Here is a 21,796-nt window from a genome sequence, read left to right as displayed (position 1 = left end):
AAAGTCTTAATGAGTGGACCAAGTGAAATTCATGTGATCAGTCAGTAGCAGCATTCATTTTTGAATCACTGATTGCTTCAGCACACACATGGAGTCTATTCATCATATAAACTCCTTCTCTGTAGCAAGGTCTTGGGCTTTTACATTCTCTCAGCTGCCTTCCACCCCTCTGAGAAAAATTGCTCTAGGACACCTGTCCTGTGTCATGACCTCCTCAAACCTTGACCCAACAAGCTCATGACATTTCTGGTAATCAAGCATCACATTTTGAGGCATATTTGTTTCAACACCATGAAGTATGTAGAATTAGAAATCCACATGTACTAACCGGAGTTTCGTCCACCACTATTGGTTCTTCCCTTGGTCTTTCAGGCGGTGTGCTAAGTCTCTCATTTGGTCTCTATAAAATAAGGCAAAACAAAAAGGGAAAAATCAAACATGGAACAAGCAAGAACAAAGAGAGGGGGGAATTACAAAAGAAACAAATCAGCAGAGACTGATACAAGATCTCAGTAGTGCTGCCCTAAGTCCCAGTAATATTCACTGTGAGCAACCATGTGCTAACTCCTTTGGAGATTTATGTTAACAGGATATAGGTATATAGCAATGGGAAATACAGGTTGGGAGAGCTATTATAATCAATGAAGACATGCAAACTATAACTGTAGAATGGTTATATGTAGCATTGTTTATATTTAGAAGCCCAAGGATCCTTCTTCAGAAAAAAATACCCATCTAGATCAATAGGTTATTTAGCTGGTAATGAGGTCCAAAGCGCTAAGTTCACTAACAAGCCACACAGATGAAGGTGGAAGAGAGGATACATGATATTAAAGACAAATTTCCACAAGATATTTACCTTTGAAACAAGATTGCTGACTGTACTTCTCTTCAAGTACATTTATTCTGTAATTAGATTTATATTTTGTGCTACAAAACCTGTTTAATACTGAATTGACTATCTCTGTATGAATTCAGTCAGTGCAATGGGTTCAACACAAACAGACGACTGCTCTGGTCCATTAAAATCAAAGGGGGTAAGTTAGGAATAACTAATTTTGTCATTTCCATGGATCAACCCTAAACATGGCTAACGTCTAGCCCAATTTTCTGAGCTAAGGAAACATTCCAATACCCACAGCACTGCAATGACCAGTTTCACTAGCAGACAAGCTGATCAACTAGAGACAGGAAAAAAGACAACAGTCATGGGTTTCATCATCATCAAAATTCCACTACAACCTCTCTTTCAGTCTTCAACTCTGTTTGGCAACACTGCAGATCTTTCAACCTGGCAGTTTGCAGCAGGGATGGACAACCTCCAGCCCACAAGCCAAATTTAACTTCTTTAGGCTAGCCTTTCCAAACAACGAGATGGGTCAGGATGAGACCCAACTCTGCCTCCCCAACCAATCCCCTCACAGGTGTCAGTAAATAGAGAAATGACTGATTCATAAATTTGAGGCCATGATTCTGCCAGCTTGCTCCTTTCTAGCACTTCCTAGGCAAGGAATGTTAGAGAGAGAATCAAACTGGCTGTGGACACATCCAAAATACTGGCCTAAGCATGAACATAGAATCATAGAATTGGAAGAGACCACAAGGGCCATCCAATCCAACCCCCTGCCATGCAGGAAGTCTCAATGTTGGCATGTGTTCCCCAACTTCACCTCATAGTATAATGCCATTCTAGCGCATACTGCAGTTCATATAAAGATTGGCCTTATCCTATCTCATTCCAGCCTTGCTTCTCCTGATCCAAGGAACAGTTGCCAGCATAATGTGAAAGAGGCAGAAGATATGTAGAGGCCCAACGACAGCACAAAGTCTACAAATGCTTGATACATGGTATAAATTGTGGCTTCAGTGCTTCAGGTGGACAACTTAACAATTTGTACATTAGAAAGGAAACACTACAGCCTTACAAAGTATGCTACCCATTTCACTAAACAAGCAGTTTAGCTGCTAAGAGTTTAATGTTGGTGTACACTTATATGGGAACAAAATTCAGTGAATAGTGGGATGTGAAATAACATGCATAGCATTATTCTGCCTTTTAAGAAAATGAATTTGAATTTCTTGAAGAGAAAGGGATCACATAACTTTCTTGTTCCAACAGATTCACTGGCTGCACATGTGTTATGATGTGTGTTTTAATCTGGTTTTAATTTTTTGATAGTTCAATCTTCTTTTAACTTTTGCATTTTGTGAATTTTTACCAATGTGTGTTTTAATGTGTTGCAAGCCCCCTTGAGCCAGGAACTGGGAAAAAGGCACGATAGAAATAAACATAATAACAGTAATAAAAAGAAGTATGGGATCTCTGAAAATCTCCCTCTCCTCTATATTTTGTCTAAACTTTACACAATATTAGTCTGATGACCTAAGCAAAGTAGATTACATTCACTGACAGTTTCATGCAACTACAACACATGTAGTCAGTCTACATTAACTGAAGTCTGTTCTGGGACTTATATATACAGAAAACCTTTTCACACTATTGGAAAAGGCGTCCTTTAGACAGAGTTTGCTTGTTTGCATACATTCAGGTTTCACAATAAGCCAGAATCTTCATTCATTGTAAATGAGACAGTATATTAATACATACAATCCACTACAAGAAGGAGCAGCTAAACAAACTACAGACCTCAAGAGAAAATATGATGTAGTTTTTAATAGCTGTCATCTTATCCGGCGGTAATAAAAATCACTGAAAGGTAGATTAATCCTATCAACAGTACAATTTAACTGTGGCAGGATTTCAAGCTTCTGGCAAACCTCTCTGATCATTTGCATACTTTCTTATGAAGGCAGAGTTTGCAGTCTCTTTACATAGAGAGCAATCCACCAAAATAAGTTTTAATCACAAAAAGAAAGTAAACTGTGGGATTCTAACTGCAGTGTCTGATTTCTTTGATCATCTTTTAGCATGTAAACAATAACAAAAACAAAATGGAAACAAAAAGGAAAGACAAAGCTTATTACACTTACATTTTGTTCCTCTGGCTCTAGTTTTGGAATTTTATGTGATTTGCGCTCTTCTGAGTGGGAGGCGTCATGTTTGTTACTCTTTTTCCTTTTCTCTTTCCTCCCTTCATGCTTTGACTTCGCATACTCACTTGCTTGTACTTCATTTAAAAGGTCCCCGCATAGAGAGGACTCAAACAATTCCCTGCCGTTCTGGATAGTTTTGGTTATTTTTAATTTGATTTCTGGTGAACCAGTCTTCTTTGGGATCACCGTTTGGGATACGGAAGGAGGTGGAGGCTGTGGGGGAGACTGTTTTTCCAGGATTTCATGTGCCCTTAAGTTAGAGTTCTCCATTTGATAATACTCAGGTGGACTAAAGTTTCTAACTGAGCCAAAGCCATTGGCTGAGCCATTGGGATACTGACTGTACGACTGATATTTGGCTTGGGGTTCATACATGCTGATTGGTGGGAATCCATTAATGAGGGGCGGAAGGTCCTCCGTGGTTGGCGTAGGATACTGAAAACCTTGCTGCAAAGCAAGGGCGGCTTCGTATGGTGTCTGCCTGCCATCTTCAGTGATGTCACTGCTGGCGTCAAAAGCATCCTCTTGGCGGTTGTTAGCCGAGTCAATGAGTTGAGGTGGTTGCTGAATTGTGTTTCCCATGATCCCTTGCATGAAAGAGAAGGAGAAATCCATTGTTCTGCTCCAGCATCCTTAGCTTTCCCTTTTTCTCATAGGGCCTAAAAATGAGAAACAGAAGGTAAAGCAGTCAGTGGAAATCCTGTGCTGAAGCTCAGAAAACCAAGGAAACTGCTTGGAAGTGGATTTATAAACAGTTCCCCTCTTCAATAATACAAAGGGCCTGGGGCATCTCAAAGGTTTACTGTGAGATGGGCGTTGTTGCATTGGAATTCACTTCACATCAGATTCATGAAGTGCTATCTATAGTTAATAATTATATGTATCTCTCTCTGGTCCAAAACACACTGCAGAAATAATCTAGCGTGAGACCACTTTAACTGCCTTGGCTCAATGCTAGGGAATTCTGGGAACTGTAGTTTATTGTGGCACCAGAGCTCTCTGACAGAGAAGGTTCAGTGTCTCACAAAACCAGTTCCCAGAAGTCCCTAGCATTGAGTCAGGGCAGTTAAACCGGTCTCACGCTGGATGATTTCTGCAGTGTGTTTTGGACCTCAGACACACACTGGTACAGAGGGGGAAAGCAGTGGGGCTAAAAGGCCATGAAATGCAAGGATGCTCTGACATTCCTAGAAACATCACAGATTATATACCTTCTTGCATTTTGCCACGTTGTCTCCATTATCCTCTTGGTAGCTGCTATGTACATGCATATTTGCCAACAATAAATCTGCTTGCTTTTTAAGGCATTGACTACACGGCTCTTGTAGGGACAGACTATCTCTGTGAATCTTAATGTATTGCCCTGAATCAACTGTTGTGTTTCACATGTATTATCAGTCAAGAGATATCTACCTATACATTATCCCACTGTACTCCTCCTGGGGATGATTCTCCATTATGATGATTGTGTATAAGAATAAAATACATTTTGCAGCACAGACAACAAACAATGTTAACATGCATCTCCTATGTGTAGTTCCAAAAACAAAGTTTTGACATGCAAATTTTGTCAACCCCTCTTGGTTAAACAGTCAACTAATTAATCTACAGAAATGCAGTGTTAGAAGGTAAAACATAATCCCTCTATGCTTATATAATTCAATCTAAATAAATGATTCTCAAACTTTGGTCCTCCAGGTATTTTGGACTTCAGCTCCCAGAATCCCTAGCCAGCTTGGCCAGCAGTCAGGAATTCTGGGATCTGAAATCCAAAGCATCTGGAGGAACAAAGTTTGGAAAACCACCTATCTAAATTAACTGAAGGCTCTTTTCATGGTGGTGGTGGGAGAAAGTGAAAAAGGTGGTAGGATCCGTATGTGATTTTGATAAATGACTGACTGAACAAGGGACTATCTTTGAGAAAATGAAATCCTTGGTAAACTATTTTTACAGGAACGTAATATCCCAACAAGGCTCTGGTCCTAGGATAAGGTCCCACCTCGCAATAATAACTGCTGGTTCAGGTGGTGACACTCCTGGCAGCAAGAAATCACAACCCCCCCCCCCCAAAGTACAAAGCAAACAACGTGGTTTTGTAAATTATTTGTTTCCTTCATCCATTTGAGATGCTTTGTGGCACATTTGCCTATCTATATCTTCATTCACACTGAACACACTACACTCGATCCTCCACATTTGCTGGGGTTAGGGGCATAGGACCCTCATTAATGTGGAAAAACCACAAATAATAAAAATACTATGTCTTTACCTGAGAGAACACCTCTCTAGAAATCTCTAGGTCCTCCAGTGCAACTCTGTGGTCAACATCTGCCAGACAATGGCCAGAGAATTGCTCTGGAGGAGCCACAAAATGCTTAGTGGAGTGTTCTCTCTAGGAATCTCTGGGTCTTTCAGTGAGTCTTTTAGTTAAAGTTGACCACAGAGTTGCACTGGAGGACTTAGATATTCCTAGAGAGAACCTATTAATCAATTCCATGAATCATTAAATCCACAAAAGTCAAAGCTGCAAATGTGGAGGGATGTAGTTTTTTGGTACAGTACTGCTGATCCCTATCCAGTAAATTGAAAGCACAGCCCTCCAACAACCCACAAACTATTTTGAACACACACACACACCATATCCGCAATTCAAAAATCTAATCCTAAATGTTCTTTCTTGATGTACAAAGCCAATATCTTTCTGCATTCATTAAGCATTACTTTGAACTTCTCTAATTATTATATCTGAGGAACTGGAATCCCAAAATTCAACAGTGTTCCTAGCATATGTAAGAAGCGGCATATTTAGTTGGCTATACCCCTTCATACACAAGACTTGTTATTTCGTCTGGAGATAAAAGTAAAATACACTGTCGACTATTTAAAAGCAGTATGAAGAGACAGGATTTTACTTTTTTAAAATGGCATTCAGCATTAAAACTCTTTCCATAATCCTGCAAGTTAACTTATACCAAAAATCAATGGGTGCTCAAGTCCCATTAAATACAGTGGCATAGTAAAATGGTGTCCCTGATATATAAAATGGCAAAATCAAGGGCTGCGTTTTGGAATTTATATGTATTTTAATATTTTCAAACAGGGGAGGGTTGAATCCGTGGATAAGGCATCTGTGGATAAGGTTACTGTGCTGCCATTCATTTATACAGTGAAAAATGAACTGCTGCACTGACAAAAAATTGCATGCCGCTGAGTGCAAGGTGTTTGAGTGCGATATACAGCTTTCCTATAGCGTCTCTCTCATACACACGGTTAGCATCCAGCATTCCCTTAGTGTGGCATAAATATTCTCTCTTATGCACAGGCTGCCATCCAACATTCCCTCAGCGTAGCGTAAAATATCTGTATGTGAAGGTACACTATGGCAGCACTACTCGGCACCCATGCAGAACAGCAACACTGCATAAGACATAGCAATGACCAAGTTCCACTGTGCAATGCATATTATGCATAATGTGCAATCACAATGGGCAACATTGCTGTATGCACAACTTCATTTCCTCCACTGTCAGCAGAATACATCTGCTGTACGACACAAATAATTCACCCCAAACGCATATACGCTTCTGTATGTCGCAAACAGTATGCCAGTCATTTTTGATAGTTAAACAGACATACTGCACAACATTTCATTCTGTGGCTGTCTAGCATCCAGCTTCCCAGAGGTTGCCCTGGAATTGTGATTTTATTCACAACCCATTTGCCCAATGACTTTGAGGATATTAAATCAAAACCTGTGGGCACTCAGAAGTTGTCTGGTTTTAATTATGCATAAACCAAAGAAAAAAGGGAAGGAGGGAACGAGATACTTCTTCGAAACAAACACACTGGTCACAGCCTCAGATTTACCCAGACAAACTGGGAGAAAGGTGGGTGACGAACCAAGTCAATCACAAAACTCTCATTGTAAAAGCCAAATCAAATGGCTGGTCACCAAATGGAAAACCAGCCATGAGTTACAATATAATGTGATCTACAGATTCACATATCTACTGGTCGGGTCCAAAATAAAAAGGCAAATTCCACACTGGGGATCATATGGAAATGAATCATTAACAAAACTGGTAATATCCTTGTGCCTTTTACAACTCTGAGGTGTGATCACACCTGGAATGTATACTACATGTTTACTATAGAAGAAAATGTATACTATTGTATACACTGTATACAAGTATACTGTAAATGTGTACTATAGAAGAAAACAAACAAAACCAAAGTACAGTATGCAACTGTGACCCATCACACATCCCTGCAGTTATGGAGGGAAAGAGAGAATTCTCATATTGTATTTGTAATCTAATGGACAATTTTGTAATGGAAGAATGAAAGATTCTTTTAAAACCCACTTATCTTTAAAAGCTAATGCTAAGTGACTTATTGCTTTACCTCAAGGAGTGCTACAAGGCCTCCCTTTATCCTTCATGAGAGAGGCCTTCTGCGATGTGGGAGTGGGGTGTCAATCTGTATGCAGCTGACATCAAACTTTGCTTCGCCTTTTCACCAAGTGTTGCTGGAATTGTGGCAGTACTAAATGTGTGCCTAGGATAAGTAATGGAATAGTTATGTGCCAAGAAACAAGCTTAATTAAAAAAAAAACAGAGATGCTGTGGGTAGGTGGCTCAACCATACCAAGAGATGGTGATGGGCTTATTTTGGACTGGGTTGCACACTCCTCAAAGAATCGGGTTTGTTTGGTCTGTTATTAGATCAGTCTGGTCCTTTGAGGATCAAGGGACCTCAAAATGTCTAGCACCGAGCAGGGCTCATGTTCCAGCTAGAACCTCTCTTGCACAGGTACATAGCCGAGAAACAGCCTTTCAGACTCTTCTAACATCTCAATTGCCGTAATGGAGTGCATTGTACCTAGGAAAAGCTCTGACAATGGCTTGAAAGCCATAGTTAATACAGTGGGCTGTTGTTATCCGCTGGTGTTTGCTTCCAGGACCCCTTGAGGACACGAACATCCATCGATGCTTAAGCTCCATTAAACACAATGGTGTAAAATGGCATCCCTTACATAAAAAGGCAAAATCAAGGTTTGCTTTTTGGAATTTATATATTGTTGAAATATTTTCAATCCGTGCATGGCTTAATCCATGGACATGGAGAGCTGACTGTACTTAACACAGCAACCGGATTACTAACTGGGGTAGGCATACAAAATGCATGTTGCCATTAAAAAACAACATCTAGCCACAATGCAAAGCGCCTGTTTCAAGTCTGAAACCAGTCCCTGTACTGGTAGGATGGTGGGATATAAATAAACAAAATATTACTACTACTACTACTACTAATAATAATAATAATAACAATAATAATTGGCTGTTTAGATGCTGAGTGTGGTAAGAGTTTGAAAATGTGATGTATTGATCCTCATGCACTCTCTATCTATCCATCCATCTATCCATCCATTTTTTTGGTGTTTTACCTGTGTTAGCCACTCATCTGAATAAAGGCCTTTAAATGAATTAATTCAATATCGCTGCAACATAGAGCAGAGCTCAGATCATTACAGAAAAAGCAATATGTTACTCATTAGATTCCCCCCAGTCCTGCATAACTCATTAGTAGTAAGCAATGTAATGTATTATTAACACATTACTCTCAATGTTGTTCTGTTGTTTTTACAAAAGCAGTCGTTTAAAACAGCCATCAGTGGTTGCCAGCCCTGCCAGAAATGCTTCTGAAATAATATGCAAGCATTTGTTGTGCAAAAACAAACATCAATAGCACTGTCACTAAAGCAGTTATAACTAAATGTGCTGGCCTTTGTTATACAAAACATTTTTTAAAATGAATAACCACATCACTTTCACTATGGCATTTTTGACCTCTGACATCGAAAGACGGAGATCAGTTGAGGCAGCATGAAACTTTACACATATTGTATTTTTACACATACAGTTATGTATGTCTTGCGTCTTGCATAAAACCCACTGGAACTTGAGGAAAATGGCTGCAAAAAAGGAAGCCAGCAACATTTTCATGGTAAATGTTTTTTTCAAAGAATTCATAATAAAATCTGATACCCCACAAAATCTGTTTTTATGTCAGAGGCTTTACTTTCAGTGTTTTGCTGGAAAAAAACATGACATTTGCTGGAAAAAAATCATGACATTTGCACTAGGAATTATATATGGATTATTGGGTTTGACTGAGAGTGTGAATATATTAGAAAAGGTGTAAGAAGCTTTAGACCCAAAATAATTAGAATTCTGTATTATCTCCTAGATTTATAAACACAGAATTCATTACTAAAATATCTGTAGCTGAAATGGAATATTTCCTCAAAGCGATCAACAATATGCTACTCATTTTTATCTTGGGAGGAAAAGATTCACATTTACATTTCCTGGAGATATGTCACTATCGGCGACAGAGGAGAGTTTTTATTTTATGAAGTAAACATAGAATTCAACTCTAAATGTTTTAATATTGTGATCAATGACCATTATTCAGCACATACTAAGTACGTTGAAGTCCCACCATTCACTTAGGTCTTCGGCAAAAACCGGCAAGACCCAAAAATGTTTCATAGGTCATGCGCGTTATTCCAAGTCTATGTGAAAGAGCAGCAAATGGCTGTCGATGTTTTATAAACTTTGAAATCAAAGCACAACAACTAGTTTTAAAAAAAAGAAACTTGATGCACGCTGTGAAAATTGTAAGGTATCAGCCTCACATATTCAGCGCGATCAATTGAAGTGCTTCTACCCAGGACTCAAAAATCGTATTCAGAAACAGAGAAAATGATCCTGAAGCTTTGGAGACGTCAAACATATTGACCCAGTTCTGGAAAATCTATTGTAACTTCCCACTTGCTTCTGAGCCCAGTTTAAGGTGGTAATTGTTGTGTTGTTGTTAACTGCCTTCCAGTCGACTTCAACCCATGGCTACCCCTATTTGCATGAGAGACCTCCAAGACACCCTCCTTAGCTCCTCCAGACTCATGGCCATGGCTTTTCTGATGGAGTCTATCCACCTGGAATGCATTCTTCCGCTTTTACTAATGCCCTCAACTTTACCAAGCACTACAGCCTTGTCATGAGAGGACCAACATACAACCACTTCAGTTTAGTTGTTTTTGCTTCCAGGGGAGATTCAGGCCTGATGTTCTCTAGGACCAATCCATTGGTCTTTTCTGTAATACACAATAGTCTCAGAATCCTCCCCCAGCATCACATCTCAAATGAATTGATTTCCCCCCACATCAGCTTTCTTTACTGTCCAACTTTTACAACCATACAAAGAAATGGGAAGACGGTGGCGTGGAAAAGCCTAACTTTGGTATTTAATGATATAACTTTACACTTCAGGATCTTGTCTAGCTCCTTCATCGCTGCCCTTCCAGGTCCAAGTATTCATCTGCTTTCTTGATTATTATTTTCATTATTGATCTTTTAATTGTTGATTTCTTCATTACAGTATTATTATTATTTCCCAAATCCCATGCTGTGTTGGTCAGCCTTCAGCCAACCTTCTCTTCAACAGGCCAGGGACATGGGAGTCTTTGACCAGGGCCAGCGCAAATCTTCATAGGGATTGGAATAGCTGAATTACAGCAGCTAAATTAGGCTGCTAAAAAGATGGAGTGGTTTTTGCGGAGTCCATTTGTCCTACAATTTTGAATGGCAACTGCATTGTGTCTTCCTTTCCCTTCCTTCCCTGAGAAAGGGCAGCTCTGATTGGAAAGCCAGGGAGGAGGTGGCTGGCAATACCATTTTCCCTCCTTCTGCTACTACTCAGTAGTTTTCCTTCCTCCCCTTTGAGTACAAACCTATTTCCCTCCCATGTCGTCTGTGTTGCTTTTGCCTTCTGCAGCCCTCTCCTCTCCTGGAATAGCTTCCTAGTTCACAAAGTCCTGCTACTTAATCCCAATTTTAGTTTTTTTTATTGAAATATAAACTGATTAACTGGCAGAATTGGATAATGCGGAATACGATTTCAAATCTTCCTTTCAACTCCCCTTTATTTTCTTCTCTACAAGCTTTTCTTCACAAGCATTTATATACTACAGTCTTTTCTCTCTCATTCCACTCTTCGCCATCAAGAAAAAGAAGCTTTCATGATCTGGGACAGTGGATCCAGTAACCTCCTGGCATACCTTCCATGAAAAGCATCTGTACATGAAAAGGCCTCCTAATTAAGGTTATATTGCTACTTTTCACATACAGCTTGGTATTCTGTTTTAATCTTAATTGTATTGCTTTATTGACTATTTGTACTAATTTTATTTTACACCTCACTCTATCCTGTACTTAGGAAGTATACGTAAACAGCACAGAGGAAAGCGCATTGAAGGGCTGAACCTTATGACTTAAACTTCAATAGCAAACATAATAAATTACATGGAGGTTTCTCTGAAATCAATGGCAGTCCAACAAAAGTGTGTTTGGACGAAGGTGTTAGGAATTCATCACCGTCAGTGTTGCAGACACACAGTCCTACAGAGAAGCAGGGCCTTCCTTCTGTCTGCCATTTTCATGTGCATCTAAGCAGCCTTTTACTCTACAAGACCTTCTCATGGATCTATTTCTCCTTGGCAAAATGAAATAAAATTGTGTTTTTATGCATTGAGAAACACAATGTACTGATTTTAATGGATCGACTGGCTTTCAAAACACGAGAAAGCATGCATCACAAGCTCAGTTCTAGTATTTTAAAGCAAGATTGGTCCATTACAGCTATTGTCTTAATTGGCGCCTGTTTCACATTCCAGTATAACTATGGACATTTGAAGTGTTTAAATGGTTAACACAATCCAGATTATGCTTTCCATAAACAGCAAAACAGTTTATCAGACCAGCCATCATAAAATGCGATGAGTCATTTCAACCTTTAAATACATGCTGCAGCCAAGTTGAAAAATAAAAGCGATTAAAGTGAAAAATTACAATTCCTAGAAAGCATTTTGCTGCAAGCTTCCTTCCTTTCCCCTTCTGCTATGAGGGTTTGTATGAACCTTAATGTATCTTGTCCTCTCCACTGAAGCCAAAAATCACCACTCGATGCAGTTCAGGAACACCTTGTGTCACCCATTGATCATCTTTTACTATGACCCACTTAAAAGGAAAACAGTAACTAGAAAGAAACGCAGCAACACCACAGTTCCGACATTGAACATGACCGAGTTGTGAAATGCTAATGAGATATTAGTATATTTAACCAAATTATTTCGGCCAATTGTAACGATAAATTGTATTTTGCACCAACAAAAGATATATATTTCTAAAAGGCAAAAAAACAGAATCACTGAAAAATACCTGAACAGGGGCATAAGAACGAAGGGAGCATTCAAAAATCTGCTAGTCGGTTTGGGCATAGGATTTATCAACACTGACAACAGAGAAAACACACAAAGATTGTAGCTTATTTACAAGGCATTCACATTTATGCTCCAGTCATGTCAACACAGTAAAAAGAGAAGGAACAAACTGAAAAATATTAAGGAATATGGAGTCTTCCAATGCACACACACACACAAAAAAACCCTGAAATGCTATCAAACTGAACAATATTAATCGAAACATCACACAAATATACCTGCTTCCCACTAACCAGATACCTGAACCGCAATTTGTCTCACATCTCTGTTGTCTGCTGTACGTGAAATTCAAACAACAGCGTTTGCTCAATTCAATGACGGTTAAAATATAGGCGCATCTAGCCATTTGCATGAGAATACAGGCAAGAAAGAGCACTGAGGGGAAAAACCTGGGGGTGGGGGGGATCCTTCCATGTATTATATTTAAACATAACCAGCAAATAAGTTTCAGTGAGCTGTTCACAAACAAGTGTGCTTTTTGCCAGCAGCCTTGGCAAGGAAAATTCCTTGTTTACTCAAAAGGAAATCACGGGGAAAACGGTTGCATCTCTTTCAGCCGTTTATGACGGAGGTGCCCCCCCCCCTCTACCTATTTCTGTTTAAATCTTCGTGGAAACGGAGAGGGTGGGAAAGAAATGTTTCTATACAACCCCACTGCAGATTTGTATTGAAAAGGGTTAATTCCTGCACCGCAGTCCCTTAGCAGTCCTGGCTGCAGAGAAGGAAAGGAGGGAGGGAACGATGTTGCTTCCTCGGCTTGCCTATGATAAATGTCAAAAAACGGTATGATTGCAGAAAACAGATTAAGGAGCAAGGAGTCGGAACCAAAACACCATTTTAAACCCAAACCTGGCCTATTTTCCTTTTGGAGGGAGGGGGTGTCGGGAAGGGAAAGAGATTTACACTGCAGTATCTGGCAGCAAACATGGCTGCCTCGGCCCCTTTAAATCCAAATGGCCCTCCTCTTCCTCCATCATATTATCTGGTCTATCCACAATTATCCTTCGCCCTTTTTAAAACAAAAAAGCAAGGGGAGCCTCTTCTATGTCAACAAGAGAGCAGGATTTTGGAACCCCAGGTCCCAGCTCCAATGGGATATCCATGCAAATGTATATACGTAGGCACTGGAGGCACACACACACACACACACACAAAAGGCTGCTTCATTACCAGTCCAGGATGAGACTTCCCCAACTCCAAGCCCAGCGCCGTCCCATGACTCTTCACGCCTTTCCACTCAAAATGTCACACAACAGCAACTGGCGTCACACAACCACACAACCCACCGAGCCTCTCTAATCCAAAACCTCACATTTCTTCCATACTGCTTTAACTTAAGGCCATCTCTTCAGGCTCCCACACATGCCTCTTCTATGACTAAACTGGTCAACGCACAGCACAGTTCTCTGCAAACCCTTTCCTTCGCTTTGTTTTGTATTATTTAAGCCTCTGGTGTTGAAATTCAAATACTCCAAATCACCTAACATCTGTCTTTCCATCACATACAACCCTTTTACTATATTTCCCCCATAGCCTTCATATATGCCAATGGAGTTCCTCCTCATCACAGAGCCACCCAAACAATTCACAAACTGGGTTGGTTGCTTCAAACCTCCTCCCTGACACCCATTGCTTCAAGTATTCCCAAAATCTTGATGCCCAGCCCTTCATACAAGGCCTGTGTTGTTGTTATCATTGTTGTTATTGTGTGTCTTTTAGTCATTTCCAACTTACAACGACCCTAAGGCAAAGCTATCATGGGGCTTTTGTTGCAAGTGTATTCAGAGGGTGTTTGCCATTGCCATCCTCTAAGGCTGAGAGAGTGTGACTTGCCTAGGGTCACCCACTGGGTTTCCATGGCCAAGCCAGGATTTGAACCCTAGCCTCCAGAGTCATAGTGCAAGGCTCAAACCACTACACCTTGCTGGCTCTCTACAAGACCCATCCTCCTGCAATTTTTCTACTTCTATTTCACTTATTCTCAGCCCTTATGTTCCCTGTTTCCTTAACGTTATGTCCTCACGCTCCCTGATTCTCAACTGCTCACACTTACCCCAAAATGTCTGCTTCCTCCTCAAAACACTATCACATATTGACAGGAACTAAACTGCGGTGACTATTATTACCCCATTCTATGTTCAAGGAAACACTCCGCAATGTTATTTTTATCATGTTTTGGAGACAACTACTCTTAAGCTTCTAATGTGAACAAATACTATGCTCCTGTCTTATATTAATGCCCAGGACATATCCTTCCCTATGTAATGGTCTTATAAGACTCTCTTCCCCAACCTGCTGCCCTTTAGAAGTAGCAAACACTACAGTACTACCTGCAACCAGCATAGCCAACATAAACGTTGGCTGGGAATCATCCAAGATATTCCCCAAGACATCTAGGGTTTGCTATTTTAACTCCCTTTCCATAGGAGTAAAAGCCTCAATTTCTAACATCACCTTTGCCATGATCTTAAAGCAAGTCCCCCTCTCTCAAGAAGTACCTGAAGAATATGAATAATGTTATTGGCTATTTTTCTATCTTGCAATTTCTCCGAAGACTTTAAGGCCCCAGATGTACATTTCTTCCAATTTAAGTTTCATACAGATTTCTGAATGTTAAGGTTGAGAAATGGTGGCTGGCTTGAGGTCACATAGTGCGCTTAATGCTCAATAGGGATTTGAACTCCTATCTCCCAGCAACACAAAAGCTCAAGATTACTGAGGACTACTTACTTTGGAATATTATGATATTATATATAATCGAAAGTGCTCTGTAGTTGCTATTAAAACAGGCTCCAAAACCAACCAGCTGCTCTTGTTGACAGCATGTACAATTGGTTTCTCAAAAGAGGAAGCTCTGCTTTCCTAAATCATCCTTCCTCTCCCCTTTTAAGTCCCCAAATAACTCAAGCATAGGTGGGAAAGATGGAAAGAACAAATGGAGGCAAAGCACCATGCAGCAAGTAAAAAAGAGAGGAAGAGAAGATACTAGGACTCTGGAGACTAAAGTTCGATTCCCCGCTTGGCCATAAAACCCACTTGCGACCTTGGGCAAGAAGTCACACTCTCTCAGCCTCTGGGGAAGGCAATGGCACACCTCCTCTGAACAGATCTTGCCAGGAAAACCCCATGATATTTTCTTTTTAGGGTCGGAAATAAGTTGGAAATTTCTTGAAGGCATGTAACAACAGCAAAGATGTGGGGAACCTAGTAAGAAATGAAGAAATGGAGGCAAGACGCAACACAGGAAACAAGAAAGGAGAAGAAGAGAGGTACACAAAATTATAATTATGCCCAAATAGATGTGGAAAGTTGGTAAGAAAAGAAGAATTTGAGGCCAAAGAGAAGGAGAGAGGTACACAAGATTGCAATTATACCCAAGTAAATGCGGGAAAGCTAGTAAGAAAAGAAGAAATGGAGGCAAAGCAGGAAGGAAGGAAGGGAGGGATACACAAAGTTACACTTATGCCCAAGTAGATGTAGGCAAACTAGTAAAAGAAGAAGCACTGGAGGCAAAGCAGGAAGCAAGAAAGGAGAGGAAGAGGAGATACACAAGATTACAATTACGCCCAAATAGATGTGGGGAAACCGTTAACAAATGAAGAAATGGCGGCAAAGCACCACGCAGAAACACGAAAGGAGAGGAAGAGGAGATACTCAAGATAGTCATTGTGCCCAGTTACATTTCTACAATACAAACTGTCCCCCATTTCTTTTTGTCTTCAAATTTTCACACATCTATTGGGTATAATTACAATGTTAGGTATCCCTTCTTCTTTTTTACCAGCTTCCCCACATCTTGTGTTGTTGTTGACGTTGTTGTGTGCCTCCAAGTCATTTCGGAAATGCATTTGGCATAATTATAACCTCATGTTATAATCTTATATCTTGTGTTTTTAACTTGGTAATGTTTTTTTTTTTTTTGGGGGGGGGGGCTTTGTTCTAGCAAGCAACTTTACACACACCAAAAGTCCCCCAAAATCAGCAGAACTCTTAACAGATCAATCTTTTAATAAGCCTACACTGAGGTCAATTTCCATGAAAGGGAAACTTTCTATCTGACCCTTTGCATTATCATTCTTAAACTTCTCTTTTTGCTTCCTTCCTTCAAATTCAAAAGCAAAAAAGGGGAAGAGATTATTCGTTTAGGAGGACTTTGCACAAATCAAAATTTCTTAATGCATTTCAACTTAAACTTCTATCTTCATTTTCATTTTATTTTTCCTTTTATTTTCTTACTATGCTGTTCTGATCACCTAAGATTGGCTTGCTTTCTTTAACCTAAAAAGGGAAGAGATTATAGCACAAGATTGGAATTATGCCCAAAGCATTTCTAGTAAACAAAACAACATGCACCAGCCCCCTCCAAAAATGCTCTCAATGGCAATGAACCTGGGTTCAAAAGACACAGCAGACATAATCCAGTCTGAGACCGCTTTAATTGCCATGTCTCAATGCTGGGGAATCCTGGGAACTGTAGTTATGCGAGACATTTAGCCTTCTTTTGCAGAGAGCTCTGGTGCCACAACAAAATACAGTTCCATAATTCCAGTCAAAAAGTGGTGTCAAACTGGATTATTTCTGCAGTGCGGATTGGACAGTATGCGCCGAGGCTGCTTCCGCACTGCAGAAAAAAACAAATCCAGTTTGATACCACTTTAACTGTTGCAGGGTTTATGGAATGCTGGAAACTGTAGTTTGTTGTGGCACCAGGGCTCTCTGAAAGAGAAGGCTAAATGTCTCACAAAACTACAATTCCCAGGATTCCCTGGTACTGAGCCAGGGCAGTTAAAGCGGTCTCAAAATGGATTATTTCTGCTTTGGACCATGGAAAAAGAAGGAAAAACCCACTCCCACTCAGGACTAGAAACTCTGAGAGGCTCATCTGCAACAATGGGAGGCGTGTGTGTGTGTGTGTGTGTGTATATATATATATATATATATATATATATCTCCATAGATCTCCAGATAATGAGCTGCAACTGCAGCAGCTTCATCCAGTGTTTTTCGCTCCTTGTCTATGTATAATATAATAATAATAATATACATCATATAATATTATTATACATTATATTTGATATTACATATAATATTATACAACATATTAATAATGCATATACTATATATAGTATAATACACAGTATTTTACATATATATAAAAATGTATATTATCATATACATTATTAACATATAAATGTATAATATATCATTATATATATTATTTACATATAAACATTTAATATATTACTATATATATTATTTATAAAATGTTGCAAATTTTGCACAACGCTGTATATACAGAAATAAAATTAAAAAATTAAAAACCTGCCTAAGATGTAAAATCTTAAAATACAACAAACACAGATATGTAATAATAATATAATATATAATAATAATATAATAGATTAATATAATGTATATATAATATGTTATAATATTATATATATAATCCTATATAAATTATATATAACAATATTATAATAATAACATAATAATAAAATAATAAAATAAAAACAAATAATTTATAAAGTGCTGTAAACAAGTACATACTGAAATGAAAACAAAGTTAAAAATTAAAGTGTTCAATCGAAGAAAACAAAAATAACACCATTAAAAATTATCTTAAAATACATCAAACACAGAGATATAATAATAATAACAAAATATATAATAATATAATAGATTAATATAATCTATATTATATATATTAGATGTTATAATATATTAACTATATATATATATATAAATACTATATATAATAATAATATAATAATAGTAAAATGATAAAATAATAATAACATAAAAACAAAACTAAAAAATTAAAAGCCTGCCTGAGGTGTTCAATCTAAGAAAACAAAAATAACACCATTAAAATATATATCTTAAAATACAACAAACACAGATAGATAATGATAATGATAATAATAATAATAATAATAATAATACAGTAATGCTAATAATTCAAGTATGAATTGGGAAGCTTCCCTAAAGACTGAACTTCCCTAAGCCCCGCCCCTTATACAAACCCCGCCCCCTTCCCAAGCTCCTCCCACCCCTTCTGAGGCCCCGCCCCTTGCTCCCTCCTTCCGCCCCTCCTCCTCTCACCTTCAGTCTGTTCCATTCTAACTCCCCCCGCCGTATCGGACCGATGGCAGCCGAGACACAAAACGCGGGAGCCGAGGAAGAGGAGGAGGGCCGAGCCAGGCTGGGCCCGGCGGGAAGGGGCGGGCCAGGCCCCGCAGTAGGCCGCGCTCGATCCCCGGCCTCAATTTCCGCGCCTTCCCGGCCTCCCAGCGCGGCTTCAGGCACGGCCGCCGCCGTCGTCCCGGAAAGAGGCCTCAAGGAGCCCCGTAAGGAGGGAGGGAAAGCGGCCTGGCTGCCTCACGCAGAGTCCCCCGTCTCGGCCCTGTTCCTTCCCGCTGCCGCCTTCGGCCTCCGCCTCCGCTTTCTCCTCACGCACACAAAGCAGCGCCACACACAGGCAGCGCCGGAGAAAGGCGCGCGCTGATTGGCTGAGCGCGCTGTGACGCGCTATGACGCGCACCGAGTGCATGCCGGGAAATGTAGTCTATCCTCCCCTTTGACAGCCTTGGGGAGCTTCTTGAGGAGGGGACTTTGCCCTCCTTTCTAACCAAGGCTGCTGAGGGGGGAGGATATTAAATATTTAGATTTAATTAATTTAATGTAACTAATTATAATTAAATTAAATTAATTATTTAATTTAATTAACTATACTTAAATTAATTTGATTATTTAATTTAATTAACTATAATTTATTTAATTATTACATTAATTAAATTATTAAATATTATATCTGACATCCTTTTAATTTGTTGTCTTCCTTATTTCATTGAATGTTTTAACATGTACTAATATGTATTATCTTTAATTATATTCGTAGAATATATGCCACTGGCGGCTTTATTTAAATCTATTTAAATATATGCAAATATTACAATTTTCTACAATATCCTCCTATTACCAGATATGCTCATGTATAAGTCTGCCTCATGTATAAGTCGAGGGCAGGTTTGGGGGCCAAAATTATGAGTTTTGATATGCCCCATGAATAAGTCGAGGGTAAAATTGAGGGGTTTTATAGTAAAGGATGTAAACTAGGATGGAGCAAAGGGGAAATGGTGGCAAAGGACTTAGAAAACTCTGGTTGGTATAACTGTTTGTGCTTTCCCTAAAGGCTGGATGAATGAGGAGGAGACTATGGTAAATGGAGGCTGTGTGATACATAGAGGCTAAGAAAATGTGCGCAGGTCAAAAAGGATGTAAAGTCAAGAGTTAAGGTAGAGTATTAACTCTCATCATAAAAGGAGCCATCATCTTCTCTGAGTACAATGATAAAATGTGAGAGCTGAGTCTGTCCCAGCCAGGAAAACTTAAAGAAGCACTGACTCTTTCTACTCTTTTGGCACTCCTTTGAGCAGAAGTGCCAAAGGGCTGCCAACACTACTACTGCTATTTGCCCACCCAGGCATCCAAAAAGGCCAAATGATGCACCATAATGATCCAGTGATGCTGAACCTTTCAGAGGCCAAGTGCCCAAACTGCAACCCAAGACTCACTTATTTATTGCAAAGTGCCGTGTCCCTCTGGCTTTCTAGTAACAAACTCTGGCAAACTCTGCGCTGGGGCGACGGCACATGTGCCCACAGAGAAGGCTCTCAGTGCCACCTCTGGCACGCATGCCATAGGTTCGCCATCGCTGGACCAGACTTAGGGACCTGTGGCTAATGGAGAAAATTGCAGACAGTAATAATAATCCAGGCTCACACTCTGGATTGACTTTCCCCACGATTTGGCACCCACTTATTGAATATGTCCAGCGGGCCTTGGTTTCTAGACACCCCCCGATCTCATCTAAATTTTTACAGAAAGATGTCTTCCAGGATCCCTGAACGCTCCTTTTGTCTATAATTACCAGGGCCTTACTTTGGGTTATGGTTTCATTCCTGCTTTTTCGATGAATTAACCACATCTGAGGGTTTGTTGTCTCTGCCATTATTTTTATCTGTTATTGTTCTTTTAGTATATTGTTGCTCATTTAAAAAATATGCACCAGGGTGGAGAGAGTGGAGGTATTTGGCGCATCATTTAGGCTCTCTTGGGTCAGATTAAGCTCTCACCTTTCAGAGAATGGGATGGTTCATTTTCTTTTCTTAAAATAAGAATTAAGGTACAGTACTTACACTGAACCTTTTAATACATTTAAGGTATACCTAAGAATGGTATGCGCACTGGCACCGCACAGTGTTACTTCCAGAGAAGTGCCCATAGGACTTCAACTTCATTAAATATTGTCTGACGTGAGCAAGGCAGTATTTGGTAATGCTGGATATTACATGCCGTTTTGAAACAGAAGGAAGCAAATGACTGAATGTCTGAAACGGCTCCCTCCTCCTCCCCTTTGCAGCCAGAAATGTGCGGCTGTCATGGGATCTTGTAAAGATAGCAAATCAGGAATTAAACTGGCTGATCAGTTTTACATCTTTAAATTAAAACGTATACTGCATGCAGCAGTGAGATGTGGAAATGGCTTTAATTAGGGAATAAAGTGCATTTAATTATGAATGCATTGTATACAGAGAAGAGAAAGATGGGGAGAGGGGGGTCATGGATCACAGCATCTGTCTTGGTTTCTGATTGTAGCTTCTTAAGGTTTGCTATCCTGGCAAGAGAACTGAGAATGCCTACAATGGTTCCAATGCAATTTCGGATGGGAGCTATTTGCAATTCAATCCATTCTTGCCTGGATCTCAAGCACCCTAAGTAAATAGCTTTGGAGATCAAATCTCTTGCATCTCTAAGCCAACCGGACTGTGGAGGGGTGGGAGGAAAGGACCACTGAATTGCATTTGCATGCATTTACAATAGCTGTTTAAAAGAAGGAAAGTGGATTGGGCGAGGTGTGAAAACAGTTGCTTGTTACTAGAATAATCAGCTGAAGAAGCAAGATAAAGGAGCGAGGGAAAGGAGCAAAAGATCTGAGATGTTTCTCACTTTCTCAACAGAGCCTGAATATGCATCCTCACACTTCTCCATTTGCAACCACTGTCACAAGCGAATAAACAAGGTTTTTGTCTTCTGGGTTCATGATATAGTCAGACTCCTCAGAAGGAATTATTACATTTAAATGTGGAAGCCTGTCTAAAATAGGGCTGGCCTAGAAAATGGCCATAGGTTGCCCTTGCTTTCTTAAACGGAGCCCCCCCCCCCAATTAATTGATATTACTGAAATGATCTTGCCAGAGAAGTAGAGTAAACGAATTTAAACCAAAAAGGATTGAAGTGTGTCCTGGTTCTTATCGTGTTTGGAATTGAAAAATAATGAAATTGTTTGCATTTCCCCTCTTTCTGTTATTCCTCTGCTTTCTTCCTTTTACACACTGT

The 21,796-nt window shown here is 39.7% G+C and overlaps 1 protein-coding gene across 6 annotated transcripts in view; it reads right to left on the bottom strand.

Annotated features, from left to right (window-relative positions):
• The window catches only part of NSD3 (nuclear receptor binding SET domain protein 3), a 58,765-nt gene extending 39,900 nt beyond the window's left edge, over window positions 1-18,865 (bottom strand). For 3 of the 6 annotated variants that reach the window (XR_016282323.1, XM_089538342.1, XM_089538345.1), the window contains exons 1-3: window positions 18,500-18,865; window positions 2,992-3,713; window positions 329-400 (exon numbers count right to left, since the gene is read on the bottom strand). Coding sequence is in view for 5 of the 6 variants with exons in the window: in XM_089538342.1 (XP_089394468.1) it covers window positions 329-400; window positions 2,992-3,669 (750 nt within the window). In the remaining variant the exon portion in view is untranslated. Of the gene's footprint in view, window positions 1-328; window positions 401-2,991; window positions 3,714-7,458; window positions 7,612-13,567; window positions 14,095-18,499 lie in introns of those variants that run through there. The other 3 variants (XM_089538343.1, XM_089538346.1, XM_089538344.1) reach the window with 3 other exon arrangements.
• Between the last annotated feature and the right edge of the window lie 2,931 nt (window positions 18,866-21,796).

The sequence above is a fragment of the Sceloporus occidentalis genome, unplaced genomic scaffold (assembly GCF_023333645.1).
Source record: "Sceloporus occidentalis isolate IW3139 unplaced genomic scaffold, rSceOcc1.0.p SCAF_9, whole genome shotgun sequence".
NCBI classification, from domain to species: Eukaryota; Metazoa; Chordata; class Lepidosauria; order Squamata; family Phrynosomatidae; genus Sceloporus; species Sceloporus occidentalis.
Note: the sequence above shows the minus strand (reverse complement) of the source record. Positions and strands in the feature narration are given on the sequence as shown.